This window comes from Marmota flaviventris, chromosome 20, assembly GCF_047511675.1.
Source record: "Marmota flaviventris isolate mMarFla1 chromosome 20, mMarFla1.hap1, whole genome shotgun sequence".
NCBI classification, from domain to species: domain Eukaryota; kingdom Metazoa; phylum Chordata; class Mammalia; order Rodentia; family Sciuridae; genus Marmota; species Marmota flaviventris.
Window position 1 is genome coordinate 20,961,116 of NC_092517.1, and position 15,467 is coordinate 20,976,582.

General features: G+C 40.7%; 1 protein-coding gene across 2 annotated transcripts in view; it reads left to right on the forward strand.

Annotated features, from left to right (window-relative positions):
- LOC139703015 (zinc finger protein 665-like) overlaps positions 1 to 14,451 on the forward strand; it is a 30,800-nt gene extending 16,349 nt beyond the window's left edge. For both annotated transcript variants that reach the window (XM_071605880.1, XM_071605881.1), the window contains exons 2-3: positions 6,064 to 6,190; positions 10,619 to 14,451. In XM_071605880.1, coding sequence (XP_071461981.1) covers positions 6,064 to 6,190; positions 10,619 to 13,371 — 2,880 coding nt within the window. In that variant the 3' untranslated portion in view covers positions 13,372 to 14,451. The remainder of the gene's footprint in view (positions 1 to 6,063; positions 6,191 to 10,618) is intronic.
- The last annotated feature ends 1,016 nt before the right edge of the window (positions 14,452 to 15,467 follow it).

A 15,467-nucleotide genomic window follows, 5' to 3' on the forward strand; every position in this document is an offset into this window, starting at 1 on the left:
ATGCAGTTATTTCCACATTACAAAGTAATACTTTTTTCAGGCCATTCAATATCTTACATTTCATTAAATCAGAGAATGTTAATATAATATAGTGTAAACATGTTAATGTTAGGTTAAATATTTGTATCTTATGAATAGCAAGCTAGGGAATCTTCAAAGGTCAAAAGGAGAATGAGGCGGGCTGGGGATGGTATTGAGACTGGGGTTGAGGCTGGGGCTGGGGCTGAGACTGGGCTGGGGCTAGGGCTAAGGGCTAGGGCTAGGGCTGGGGCTCAGACTGGGGCTCAGAGGTTGGGGCTCAGGGGCGGGGCTGGGGCTCAGAGGCTGGGGCTCAGGGGCTGGGGCTGGGGCTGAGGCTGGGACTTAGGGGCTGGGGTTGGGGCTCAGGGGCTGGGGCTGGGGTTGAGACTGAGGCTGGGGCTGAGGCTCAGGGGCTGGGGTTGAGGCTCAGGGGCTGGGGCTGAGGCTGGGACTCAGTGGCAGAGCGCTTGCCTAGCATGCTTGAGGCACTGGATTCGATCCTCAGCCCCACATATAAAAATAATATTCTTTTCTTTGTTCAGTCAGAACTGTTGTCAATGAGAGTAGTTTGGGCTGATGTTTTTAGTAGCAAATCCTCAGCTTTTCAAGTCTGATCCATGATTTCGGGGTATCCAGCTGTCCACCGGCTGTTGTTGCTGGACTGGCCTCTATCAGTGAAGCGGTCCCCATCTGGCCCAGTGTCAAGCAAATCCAACTTGCTGAAGCCCCCAGCTCTCTGACCAGTTTCTGGTCTCTGATCCCATGCTGGCAACGGGTCGCTTGATGTAAGGCAGACCTGGTTTCTCTCTGTTGACGTTTGGATAGCCTGGACTCTCCCTGCCCTCCCTGTGGCTGGCTGACATCTGTCCTTCTGGTGATGAGGACCAGCACTTGATGAGGAAGTTATCTATTGACCTGAGTGTGTTTCCCAACCTTATAGTAAGTAACTCACAAGTGGCAGCCACCTCCCAGAGGCAGGAGTGAGTGGTTAAGTCTTTTGACAAATAGGCTACTTGTCACAGTATGTCTCCAGTGTTTGTAGGGGAACTTGAAGGGCTATGCCTTCCTTAGATACCTTGGTGTGAGCCCTAAGGCCCAAGGTGGATGCTGTGTGAGGCTTCCTAACCTCTCTGAGACAGCTTGGTGTCCTGGGGTACAAGTAAATTATATCACATCTGTTCATTTTCAGGCTGCAGATGGACATTTAGCTGTCTGTCCAAAATTAGGGACCCCAAAATGGCAGAAGCATGACATTTCTAGGAGCCCGCGTGACATTCCATTGTCCCTGACTTCTTTAAGGCTCTTGATCTTCTGCTTTTGATAATGACTTCAAAATTCATGCTCATTGGCTGATCAGGAATCCCACACGGGGGACTTTATTTATTTAACAAACCTGAGCTTTTTTTTGGAAAAAAAATTATTTTAATTTGTTATACATGACAGCAGAATGCGTTACAATTCATAGAACACATACAGAGCACAAATTTTCATATCTCTTATGTACACAAAGTATATTCCCACCATTTGCGTCTTCATACATGTCCTTAGGGTATGATGTCCACCTCATCCCACCGTCTTTTACAAACCTGAGCCTTCTTACGGGATACCTGGTGTCCACTTGAGGCCAGGGGTTTTACTGCAGGAGTAATGAGAGCATTCTTGGTTCTTGGCTGTGAGCAGTCATTCACATATTGCACAATGGTTCCTTTATTCCGTCATGACTCCCACAGTTATCCCTTTTGCTAGCCTGTCATTAACCAAAGGGGGAAAAAAAAATTAAGTCCCCGACGGAAGACAGCCCAGCAGGACTTTGAACTGAAGTCCTGTCCCTCGGAGACCGCATTCTTCATCTGTGTGGCCAGGGGGGAGAGTTCAGTGCTGAAAGGCCCCTGGGTTAAGTCTCCAGAACCATGAAAAAAATTCAAATATAAGACCAGAGAATCCTTTACCATGAAGCCAGTGTGTACTTGGAAGTGACGAGGAACAGAGTGTGTGTTGGCTCAGGCTGACGGGGTTGAACTTCACGAGGCAGGGGTGAGGGAGGTAGATCGAAGCCATGTTTGGTTAGCAGATATTCTGATCTGACAACTGATGGGAAAAACCTGTTCAGTTAATTGTTTCTGAAGGAAACAAAATGGGAATTTGCAGTTTATAGGGAGTTGATGAAAATTACAGTGAAATACCTTGGGCCTGGTAACCTGCATCCCAATTGGGCAAAATGCTCCAGGTTTGAGCCCCAAACTTATGACATCTCTACAAGCCAGTGGCAAAATGGGATTATTGGATGACCCATTGTTAGGGAATTGGCTGGTGTTGGCAAGTTCACATGCTTGTTATTACAAGTGGTGGCAGAAAAAAAAAAAAAAAAGAGATGAGCGGTCCGTACCTTAAAGCAGGTGTAGCTATGTGTTTGTTCACTGGTGAGAATTGTGACCCTGGGAGAGGAAGAATGTCACATTGGGTAAAAGGAATCCGGGGAGTGGGGACCTCACAGATTTTTTTTTTTTTTTTTCCTGAGCTGCTCAGAACTTTCTTCTGACTGTTTAGGAATTAACCACGGGGAACTCTGGCTTCACAGTGAGAGGACTCCCCAAGTTGGGCATGTATTTATTTGTTGAGAGCCACAGTTTAGTCTAGTCGGAATGACGCCTGGCATTTTGCTAGAGGGAATGGTTGAAAGGTGACCCTGCTCAGGAATAGGGCGGCTCCGGGGAATAGGGCGGATCCTGCTGGGAATAGGGCGGCTCCAGAATTAGGGCAGATCCTGCTGCCTCGGGCACCCTCTACTTTGGAGTTCCTGTTGAGTTCTTGGGGGGCGGGTTCTGGGCGCACGGAGCCGATGGAGGGAGTGTATTCCCGGGAAATGTGTGTAGAGTGCCCGGGAGAGTTCGGGAATAAAGAGTTGCTATTTGAACCTACAAGGCTTTGTGGCAGCTCGGTTATTTTGTGCCCAGCCAGATGGTGGCATTTATTCTCACCAGTTTCCTTGTGGACTACGAATCCAACAGGCTACTCACTGAATTTGTTTTTCTAGAGCCTTTTGTAAAATCTTGGTGCCATCTAATTCCAGTTTGCCCAAGTACTTAAATTTTTAACTTTATACGATGTGATTTCTTTCCTAAGCAAATCTAGGCTGCAACAGTGAGTTCACATAGGATGCTAAATGTCAACCCCAGATGGACACAACTGTGTTTTCTGAAACTCACTTTTCAAAAACTGGCGTATGAACCCGTGGACTTGGTACTTCCTGTGTGACATCATGTTTCCCAAACAGGACTCAGTTCCGAAGTTTAGTGTTCAAAAAGATCTCTGTTCATCCCAAACAAACCCCAAAACTCTCCTCCCTCTCCCACCCAAACCCAACAACTAATTATCCAGCTAATCTTTCCCAAGAAGATTTTTACGACCACAGTTTTAATTTTTTTTTTTTTCAAAGCGTACAACATGTACCATGTCAGGCTTACTGTTGACCATGCCACCAAATCTTTGAGGCCAAACAAAGAAAATGTCTCCAGTCAACATCAAATAAGAGCCGCTCTCTGGTGGGGTGAGTGGTGGTAGTGGTGGATGACCCAGAATGCCCAGACCCTTCCTGCGACTGACCCTGAGAAAGGGAATCCATACAAGGTCTGAGCTGGCATTGGGACGAAGGTGATGCTTGGTGGGAGCAACTGCCTCTGGGCGAGAGCAGGGACCCTCAGAAGCCGTGAGATGCAAATCATCCCATGGCTCTGGAGATCTGAATTGAAAAGTACTACTCCAGGGAATGAAGTGAGATATTCCCATAGAAGAAACTGGAGTTCTTTGTTGCAACACAAGCTTCTGTGAACCATGCTTCTTGTCACCAAAATGAACCGTGCAACGAATCTGTGGATTCTGTTATCTCAAAAAATAGAAGCAAAGGGCTGGGGGCCGGGGTGCCGTGGTAGAGCACTTCTCGCCTTGCATGTGGGAGGCACTGAGTTTGGTTCTCAGCGATGCATGTAAAAAATAAAATAAAGGTCCATCAACAACCAGAAAATATATTAAAAAAAAAAAAAGAAAGACAAACCAACAGGAAACACCAAGCAGTCTGTTGAAGCATCTGGGGTGCTGTGCTGGGAGTAGATCATGGCAAGTTCCCATCTCTTTTACCTTGGTACTTGTTTTGGAGGGTACCATCAACTTTCTTGAGATGCCCTTTAAATGGGAAAATCATTTCACCTAGGTCACCTTGGGGGCTGTTTTGGAACTTCATTGAGCAAATGTCTGCCTTCTGACATCTTCAGAGGAATGAATTGTCCGTAGAACTCTCTAGAACTCCCCGGAAACTCCACGAGAACCAACGGGAACTCAAAAGTAGTGGGCCCCTGAGGTAGCAGGAGCCGCCTTATTGCTGGACAGCAGAGGTTTATATACACAACTGAATACACAACTTGCCCCAATCCAGCATCATCCAGTTACAGCAATCAGTCACCATCCCAATAATTATACACAGCTTAACTTAATCACCATCATCCCAATGGCTCGCTGGCGTCACTTCTCAACCGCTCCTTCTGGCAAAATGCCAGGCGCCATCCCGACTTGGCTGTGGCTCTCAACAAATATGCCCGCCGTGGTCTCCATCTCACAGAGACACAGATACTTGGTGGCTCACAAATTGGGTAATGGTGTTGAGAGGGAAATGCAAAATCATTCTTGTCCCTGGATTTTCTTCAAGGAAAACCCACAGCTGTGAGGGTGGACAAGAGTCCACAGTGACCTTCAGTTAGTCAAACTAGGGGTGGGAGAATGTCCATGGTGCTGAGATATCTTGACTTTCCCCTTGGGATTTGTGTGTCTGTTACACAGGTCACACTGGTGTTCCATAGGCTTGTCACCTTGAAAACACTTGTTTACCTAAGTGCTAATGTCATGGGGCAGACGGCTCAGAAAACATACCAAGTCCATTTTGTCCCAATTGGAGAGTCTTTAGCTGGCCAACCGGCCACTGCTCTCCGCAGGACCCGTAACTGTGTCTGCGAGGTGTTCCTGAGCCTCTCAGGGACTTTAAAGGCAAAAGCGACATCCAGGTTGAGGGGTACCGAAGCTGATTGGGTGGTCAGCGAGACAATGCAATGGGTACATTGGTATTTCCCACAGGACTTTCCAGGTTGGCATAGCAACAAGCAAGCAATGACTCTCGTTGAGCACAAGTTAGAGAATGGTTACTAACACGTCTAGACAGTCTCTGACAAGGTACATTGCCCAAGAAACATGGGAACCAAAGAGAACAATTTTACACTCTTTAAGAATTGTCATCTTGCGTTGCCAAACGTGCTGTGCTCAGCAACTTCTGATAGGCACAGATGCGGGTGTCCCCATGGGGGAAGCATTTCTCACAAGTCTTTTGGGTCCTTGCCCATATATTTTTAAATGTATTTTCTTAGTAGAATTTCAAACTTAAGAAAATATGCACAAAGCAGCCAGATTCGGGGGGAGGAGGTGGAAGGTGGCCTTACATTAGATTACTGAAATGTTGCTACTTGCTACTTTAATGGAAATAAAAATTCCCTTAAAATAGCTGAACTCAAATTCATCAATAAGTTTTTCCGTCAGTGTCCAGTCGTTTCTCTTGTACCACTGTCCTCGAGTCCCTAGAGAGCTTGCCCCATGTTTAGAAAATCAGGTGCCATCCCAGAACTACCGAGTATGTTTTAGTAATATCTCTCAGTTTGTGGCTGCAGAATTAAAATTCGAGAAGCATCCTTCTTACTATTCCTTTTTCATCTGATAAACATACAAATGTATCTTATAAAACACAAGATGAATGAAGATGTATGCTCTTGGGTGGATGCCTTAATTTCACATTTTATCAAGTGCAGCAGATGCCACCCCTTTTGGAAATATGTTGCTCTCTTTCAGTTGGATAATAGACTGTGTTATAAAAGCGACTCACTGAATAATGAAGTCACCCATCTATATGAGAGCCACTTCTACTGTCATTTCTGCTTCCCTCCCACTATAAGCTGTGTCAACGATCACGTGGTCAGCGTGCTGTTTATTTGCCCATTCTTATTTCAGGAACATTTGACGTTTAGGGATGTGGCCATTGACTTCTCTGAAGAGGAGTGGGAGTGTCTGCAGCCTGCTCAGCGGACCTTATACCAAGATGTGATGTCCGAGAACTACCACAACCTGGTCTTCCTAGGTGAGGCTTCAGGATTTCTAGTTATCAGTATCTAATTTCCTTCCTCTGCAGAATAGTTGTGGGGAGCTTTTGCTCTGTATGAATGAGTTTAAGATTCTCCCTTTCAAGAAAGACGTTTGGACAGCTTGTGGTTTGTAATGTCAGTGACATCTCCACTAATCTTTCCTCTCTTCCTTTCTTCAGGTGATCTAGGTCCTTCATTTTAGATTACATATATATATATATTAACAGTGACACAAGATGTCATGGTCTACAAGTCACAGTCCAATTTCTTCCCTTTACTTTGATTTGATTCCTTTACTCTGAAACTTGGAAATAGATCTCAGGATCTGTACGTTAAAATTTCTTCCTAAAAATTTTAATGGGTCTGTTTGCAAAAATATATTTTTTAGAATTTCTATTACATATATATATATATAAAATTTACTATATATAAATCATATATATAAGGCATATATAATGTTACAATTAAATATTACATATCATATAGATATTATAAATAATACATGCTATAGTTATATATAAATTATGTTTATGACTTATAAATATATATTAGTTACATATGGTAAGTAGAAATGCTAGAAAAATATTTTCCAGATGTTACATATGGTAAGTAGAAATGCTAGAAAATTATTTTCCAGATGTATGATATATACATACGTATATATGTGTATGTGTATCTGCACAGTTCTAGAATATAAACATCAGTAGGAATAAGGAGAATTCCAAAAGATAGTCATTATTTTATATTTCAATCACTAAATCTTAATGTCTCTAAGCCAAAACGGAGCACCTTTCTCAGGAGCAAAGGAAGGAGCCCTGGATTTGCAGAGACAAGAAGGAGTAGCCATGTATACACCTACGTGGTTAGAAATGGAGGAGACAGAGGACTCAGTTGGGAGTTGCCAAGGTTAAGGAGGAAGTCAGATTTGAAACTGTTGGTTGAGAAGTAAGCATGCAACAGAAATAGTTTTTCAGAAGCTTAGGTTGATTTTTCTTGCTATCATAGGACACATACAGCTGCATGTTTATCATGCTTTCAAATTCTTGAAATCTGTCCCTTTAGTGATGTTCTCCTACATTCAAGTTAACAGCCAAAACACTTCCCTTTGCTTGGGACGGTCAGCATATGACAGCTTTCCCATTACCTGAGGGTCTCTAGGGAATGTGCACATTTCTGAAGACGTCTAGCCAAGCCGTTGTAGTATATTAATATCCCAAAGCTATTTCTGTCATATCATCTCTGTATTTATTCATTAAACATTTCCTTACCAGAATTCTTTATGAATTCTTAGAATGGATTTTCTGTGAATTTGTTCTGCCATAAGATGAATATCAGTGATTGATAGTGGCTGATCTTTGAGGATACACAGTCACAGGTGGAAATTATGGTTACCTAAAAGGGGGTGTAAAATCATCTATCTGTGGTTATTCAGATTTTTTTTGGTTAATTTCATTTTTTCCTTTTTTGTTTCTTGTATTTTATAGAGGACGTTTTCTCACATCCATTAAGAACATTTTTGTCTTTCACCTGCATTTTATAATTAGGTGACAGTTTCCATTCTTTGACAAATTAGGGCAGTGCAAGTTGAACTTAAGATATGCATTATCCTTGAATATAAAATTATACATGTTTGTATTTGTTTGTATAAACATTACACTTGGCTTTTTTTTTGGGGGGGGGTGGGTTGCCTATTTTGTTTTTATTTTATTTGTTTATTTATTTCTTTGTAATTCAACCTATGTAGCTACATCCCCAGTTTCTTTTAATTTTTATTTGGAGAGATGGTCTCACTAAGTTGCTGAGGAAGACCTTGAATTTACAATTCTCCTGCCTCAGAATTCCTGTAGCTGGGATTACAGTCATGCCCGTCATCTATATGTGGACACATCTGTTATTAAGTCTAGGACAAAGACCATAGCATTTTAAAGGTAGCTTTCAAAAATATTGCAGTTTTGTTTATTTTTTACGTATTGTTTGAATTTTAATGCTGATCAAAATTACACAATATAAAACATAGTATCTTAAATATTTTGAGTATACTGTTCAGTAATATTAATTCAAGTTGTTATGCAAAATCCCTAGAAAGTTTTTGTCTCACAAAGCAAACATTCAGTTCCCATGAAAACAAGCTCCATGTCTGTCTCTCCCCATCACAAACAGCAATTTCCTTTCTGGTCAGATAATCTTCCAAGTTTAGATATCTCATAAGTAGAATTTTGGAGTATTTATCTTCTTGTTAGTGACTTATTTAAGTTAACAAAGTGTACTTAAGATTTATCTTTATATAGAGTTTGCAAAATACCTTACCTTTGTTGATTTGAAAAAACATACCTTAGTTCCTAGCCACCAAACTCCCTCATTGGCTCATTTACTTGTGATTCCTTGGGTGCAGCCTCCCATGGTGCTGGGGTTGCGCTGTGAACCACCTCTCCTGACAACCTCACACGCTGTTTCATAAAGAATTCTTCATGTGCACAATATCAGCTTTTTTTTCCTTTTAAAAAATTTTGTTTGATTTTAATTCAGTTTTCTGCATTTTGATTTTTTTTTTTTTTTTACCAAAATTCTTGAAAAAGGTTATTTAGTGCTCTTTGGGTCATGCATAACTTTGCTACTATTCAATTTCTAATGTTTAATTTTTTGTCCATGTACTGTGCTGTTTTTTAATTGATTGGTGGGTAGAAAACCAGCCAACAGAAGATTGATATAGTCATTTGGGAAACAGTAAGGAAATTACTAAATAAATCAAAAAGAGGCCAAACACAGTGTAAACACACTTGCTTGTAAACACAGCTCATGGGAAGGCTGTGCACGTGGATTTCAGGTTTGAGGCGTCACAGCAACTTAGTGGCACCACATCTCAAATTGACCAATTTTCAGAAGGCTGGTGTTGAAGCTCTGGTACAGCACCATTGGGCTTAATCCCAAGCACCACATAAAAAAAACAATAGTAGAAAGATGTGATCCAGAAATGCATGTACTAAATATGTATCCAAAAGAGATTAGATTAGGATGTTGAAGAGATGTTTCCACGACTGTGTTCAGTGCAAGCATTTTTCACAGTAGTCTAGGCACAGACTCAAACTATGTCCCTATCAATGGTTGAATAAGTACAAATCTGGCATTGATATACAATCAGTTACTATTTAGCCTTATTTAAAATATGGAATCAATACACAATTAATTTCTTACTTATAAAAAGAGATGTCCTGTTATGTAAGGTGATATGGGATGAATATGCAGGACTTTGCATAAAATGAAATAAGGCAAACACAGAAAATCAGTGGCAGCAGCATCTGACTCTTAGTGGGAACTCAGAAATGCAGAGAGTAAAATGGTGGCTACCAGGTATGATATTTTGTGGAATGTAGGGGGACTGTTGGTTGAAGTCTGCAAAATTTTATCTTAATGGACATAAGAAAGTCGAGAGTATCATATGGTGAGCGTAATGTATTGTATTCTGGATAAATGCTAATAGAATGAATGCAATTTTTTTTTGTACTAAAATGTTAATTATATGGAATAATGCAAGTGTTATTTCACTAGATTTAGTTATTTACTATGTATATGTACTTTGAAATGCCACGATATACTCAGTAAATGCATAAAATTTAATTTGTAAATGAAGTAAATCAGTAAATGACAAAAATTAAAAAAAAATAGTAAAAGGAAGACATTTGTCTTGATCTCTGGGAGTTGTCTTCATTTAGATAACACTGGCAGAGTGTTATCACGTGTGTATTGTGTGGGTTTTTCCCATTAAAAAAATTTGTTTAGGGGCTGGGGCTGTGACTCAGTGGTAGAGCACTTGCCTCGCATACATGAGGCACTGGGTTTGATCCTCAGCACCATATAAAAATGAAAAAAAAAATCTTTGTTTTGTTTATTTAAGATTGGTTTATATCTCTTCTTAAGAGCCCATAGACTGTATCTCTGTTAAATATCTGTGGTGTTATAATCCAAAATCTATCTCTGACCTCCAAATCTCTGTGTCATGGTAGAGAGAAACTAGTTTTTAGACAGTCCCCAAGAAAATCAAAATGTTCACCTGTATTTCCCATTTCCCATTGTCTACTGACAGAGAAGGGAGTTGGGTAGATTTTTCCTCAGTGCACAATGCTGTATTGTGGAGGGGGAAAGGCAGAGGTTGAGAAAACTAGCACAGGTTGCTTCCCTATCCTGTATTACTCTCCTTAGTAACGTACTCATTCTAGATACTGTCAACGTTTGTGGTAGTTCTCCCAAAGTCGTTTTGTCTGTACATTTTTATTTAGTTTTTATATTTCTGGAGAAATGAAGACCTTAGGTTTATTATTCTGTTACCCTGCTGATGTACTAACTTTGCTTTAATTACATATGATGTTTGCAAAATACATTCATTCCCGTCTCATCAGTAAAATAATTCTTCTTCTCATTTATTTCAGCCATGACATCTCAACATATCCACCAGTTTTCACCAGAGCACGGCATAAAAGATTTATTTAAAAAAGTGATAAAGAGAAGATACGGAAATTGTGACCTTGACTATTTACAACCAAGAAAATTATGGGAAAATGGGAGTGAGAGTGACGGTCTGAAATCATATTATAATGGTCAAAACCAATTAGTAGCGACTGTCCATAATAAAAATTTCACTGTCAACGGACATCAAGAACATTTGATATCTCAGAAAAGAATTCAGCTCATGCCTGTTGCTTTTGAGGAGTTGTATGTTTCCAGCGTACTTCCAACCCAATTTTTGAAGCATACAGTTCCTCTGAAAGGAAATTTGGAAAATTTAAGAAGAGATCTTGTCTATGCTTCAGTTTATAACTTGACCAATTTCAAATATAGTGTTGATTTAAACTTTCAGTCAATGATTTCTCTAGCAAAAAAATATAAAAGTGAAGGACAGATTTCTAAAAGAGAGCACTTTGATCATTCCTTTACAAAATGTCCATTATTCTGCAATCAAACAATAATTTCTTCTTGTGCCCAAACTTACAATTATAACAATTGTGGGGATATCCACCCTTACCCATTCTTCCTTAATCAAAATTCGGATGTCGATTTCTGGAATGTCTGCTACATAGGCAATGAAACCAGTCACACCCTTGCCCAGGTGTCCAACCTAAGTAATTACCAGTATGTTTATATTGGTGAGAAAAAATATGAAAGTAGTGAAATTCTTAAAAACATGAGTGTTGGTTGCAATCCCAGAAATCCTCAGTGTACCCATTTTGCAAAGAGCCTGTACCACAGTGACAAATGTGAGAAACTCTTTCACCAATCCTCTGGGCTTATGACCCATCCAAGAATTCATAGTGAACAAAGGCCTTACAAACATGAGGAAGGTGGAAGAGTGTTCACTCATCCGGCCAGTCTTAGTCAATATGAGAGAATTCCCATTGGAAGAGAACCCTGCAGATTCAAAGAGTGTAGCAAACCATGGGATTGCTCCACCCTGTCCACACACCTTAGATACTTTACAAGTGACAACTACGACTACCGAGAAGGTGGCAACACCTTTAACCCAGAATCACCCCCTGTCAAGCATCAGAGAATTCATGGTATAGAAAAGCCCCCCAAATGGAAAGAATGTGGCAAATCTCTTGGCACTTGCTCTGTCCTTTCTAAGCACCTGAGATGGCATGGCAGTAACAAGACCTTCAGATGCAAAGAGTATGGCAGACCTTTTACTCAAAGATCACATTTTACACAACACCAGGGAATTCATACCGGAGAGAGAGCCCCCGAATGTAACTGTGCCAAAGCCTTCGATAATGCTTCAACCCTTTCTCAAAACCAAAGGAATCTTGTGAGAGAGAAGCCCTACAAATGTAAAGCACATGGCAACCTTTTCAGTAAACTCCCCAAACTCAGTCCACATCCGAGTGTTCATACTAGAGGAAAGCCCTACAAATGTGAAGAATGTGGCAAAGCTTTTATCCGAAGGTCCTACCTTACTCAACACCAGAGGGTTCATACTGGAGAGAAGCCCTACACGTGTAAAGAATGTGGCAAGGCTTTCAAACAAAGATCGCACCTTGCTCAACACCAGAGAAGTCACACCGGAGAGAAGCCCTACACCTGTGAGCAATGTGGCAAAGCTTTTAGTCAGAGATCATACATTACTCGACATGAGAGGGTTCATACGGGAGAGAAGCCCTACAAGTGTAAAGAATGCGGCAAAGCTTTTAATCGGGGATCAAACCTTATTCGACATGAGAGAATCCATACTGGAGAGAAGCCCTACAAGTGTACAGAATGTAGCAAAACCTTTAAGGATCTTTCATCCCTTACCAAACACCAGATAATCCATACTGGAGAGAAGCCCTACAAATGTAAAGAATGTGGCAAAGCTTTTAATCAAAGATCCTCACTAACTCAACACCAGAGGATTCATACTGGAGAAAAGCCCTACATGTGTGAAAAATGCGGCAAAGCTTTTAATCAGAGATCCACGCTGACCCAACATCAGATCATTCACAGTGTAGAGCAGCCCTACAAATGTGAAGAATGCGGCAAAGCCTTTCCGTATTCTTCCAGCCTTACCAAACACCAGCGGATGCATACGGAAGAGAAGCCCTACCAATGCGAAGAGTGCGGCAAAGCGTTCCCATATTCCTCCAGCCTTTCCCAACACCAGAGAATTCACAGTGAAGAGAAGCCCTACAAATGTGAAGAGTGCGGCAAGACGTTTCCGTATTCTTCCAGCCTTAACAAACACCAGAGGAGTCATACTGGAGAAAAACTCTGCCAATGCGAAGAGTGCGGCAAAGCTTTCCCTTATTCCTCAAGCCTTACCAAACACCACAGGATTCACACTGACGAGAAGCCGTGCAGATGTGAAGAGTGTGGCAAAGCTTTTCCGTATCCCTCCAGCCTTACCAAACACCAGATGGTTCACACAGAAGAGAAGCCCTACGGATGTGAAGAGTGCGGCAAAGCTTTCCCATATTCTTCCAGCCTTTCCCAACACCAGATGGTTCACACGAAAGAGAAGCCCTACAGATGTGAAGAGTGTGACAAAGCTTTCCCATATTCTTCCAGCCTTACCAAACACCAGCGAGTTCATACTGGAGAAAAGTTCTGCAAATCTGAACATTGTCTTAAAGCACTTGAGGAAGATCCCACCCTTATCCTAAACAAGAGGGACCATAGCAGAGGGAAACTATACAAAGGTGGAAACATGTGACTGTCTTCGACAGTTGTCCCCACCTGACTCAGCACTTGGGAATTCATATTGCGGAGATATAGTGTCAGTGTAAAGGATGTGGCAAAGCTGTTAATAATTGATCAAATGTTACTAGAAACTGGAGCACTCAGAGTGCATCAAACTCTAAACATTTAAGTAATGTGCCCAAGTTTTTATTCAGATTTTGAAATTTCTTCAATATCAAAAACTTGATACCTGAGCCAGGCACGGTGGCACACGCCTGTAATCCCAGTGACTCAGGAGGCTGAGGTAGGAGGATCATGAGTTCAAAGCCAGCCTCAGCAACTTAGCGAGACACTTGGAGCTCAATGAGACCCTGCCTCTCAATAAAATACAAGAAAGGGCTGGGGATGGGGTTCAGTGGTTAAGCACCCCTGGTTCAATCCCCGGGACCAAAAGAAACAAACCTGATACCTGACGTGAATGTGGAAAGAGTCATCCAAAATACATGCCTTAAATAACAACAGAGTATTTGTAATGAAGAAAAACCTTGACAAATGTAAAAAGTTTAGCAATACCCTTATCTCTTCCTCATATCTTGATTTATATGAGAATTATAAATGGAGCTAAGTCATAAGTATAGAAAATGGGACATTATCTTTGCATAAAATTTATTTAAAGTTATTAGCTCATGTGTAGAAATTTAAAAATCATCCTAACTATCATAGAATGATGCAGAAAACATCTCTAAAAGATATAAATTTGTTATAAGTCAAGATTACTACATATCCACATTTTTTAATGAAATCCCACAGATTTCATTATATATCAGAAGAAAACTTGTTCCTGAGAGATTTCTCTTTTTTAAGAAAAATTTTAAGTTGTAGATGGACATAACACCTTTATTTTGTTTATTTACTTTTATGTGGTGCTGAGGATCGAATCCAGTGTGTCACACATGCTGGGCAAGTGCTCTACTGCTGAGCTATAGCCCCAGCCCCAGAGATTTTAATCTGTTGTTGTTGTTATTGTTGTTGTTGAAACTATGCTATGGACTTTGAAATACTTTGTTCACATTATATATGCTTTTTTTACTAAATAAAAGTATTAATGTGCTAACAGTGTTCTGTATGGAATCATCATGTCACAGATATCAAACTATTCTACTTTATTAAATGTTCTTAGTAACAGGTAGTAAAAGCACACTATTGGGTAAATAGTGGCATAACATCTCTATTAATTATTAATTATTCAATTTACTTGGAGAATATTATTCCTATGAGTCATATCATTGTTCATTTTTTTCTGCTTATAATTATTAGAGAAATAAAGACAGGTGTAGATAAGGTATGGGCATATGAAAGTAAGCCCCAGATTTCTGTATCTTGAGTAACAAATTTTTAAATTTTCATCCTGCAATTCTGGAGAGTCACACAACCTCCCAAACAGGGTAATTATTTTAAAGACCTCAAAGGCAGAGAGCAGCTGGGACCTATTCAGGGAAAAGGAGGGTCATTGGGGAGAAATACTCCCAATATTTTCAAGATAAATGTGGTCAGTTACATGTTGATCCTTCCTGGCTCTTGACGCTTCATGTACAGAAACATTCTGAAAGAGTCAGGCAATCCCTAAAAGTAACCCCTGAGGATACTTGACTGACTTCAAAGAATGTAGGAAAATATTTCTTCCCAATATTGACTTCCTATTTATTCTTGAATCCCTAGCAGGGAAATATAACCAGTAATGTGTACAATAATGTGCATAAGAAAGAGACATACCCATGGAGCACTTAAACCTCCCACACAATTTACTTAACAGTCTCATGCTCTACCGACTGAGCTAGCCGGGCACCTCACAATTTACTTAATTAAATATCGTTGTACTTTTCCTACCTCTTTTATTGTACTTTATAATATATAATGGTAATTATGCCCTTGGGATGGCAGGGTAGACAGTATATAGCATAGACTCCCCAAACTTCTCTATGATACCTGTTTACAAGATACTGTAAACTAAATCTGTCCCTTTTTTGGTCTTACAGGGACAGGACGTGGAGAAAAACATTGGGCTCCATTGCCAAAAAAACAGGGGTCCCCATGCTCCGGGGCCCATGACCACAAATATACGGGACACTG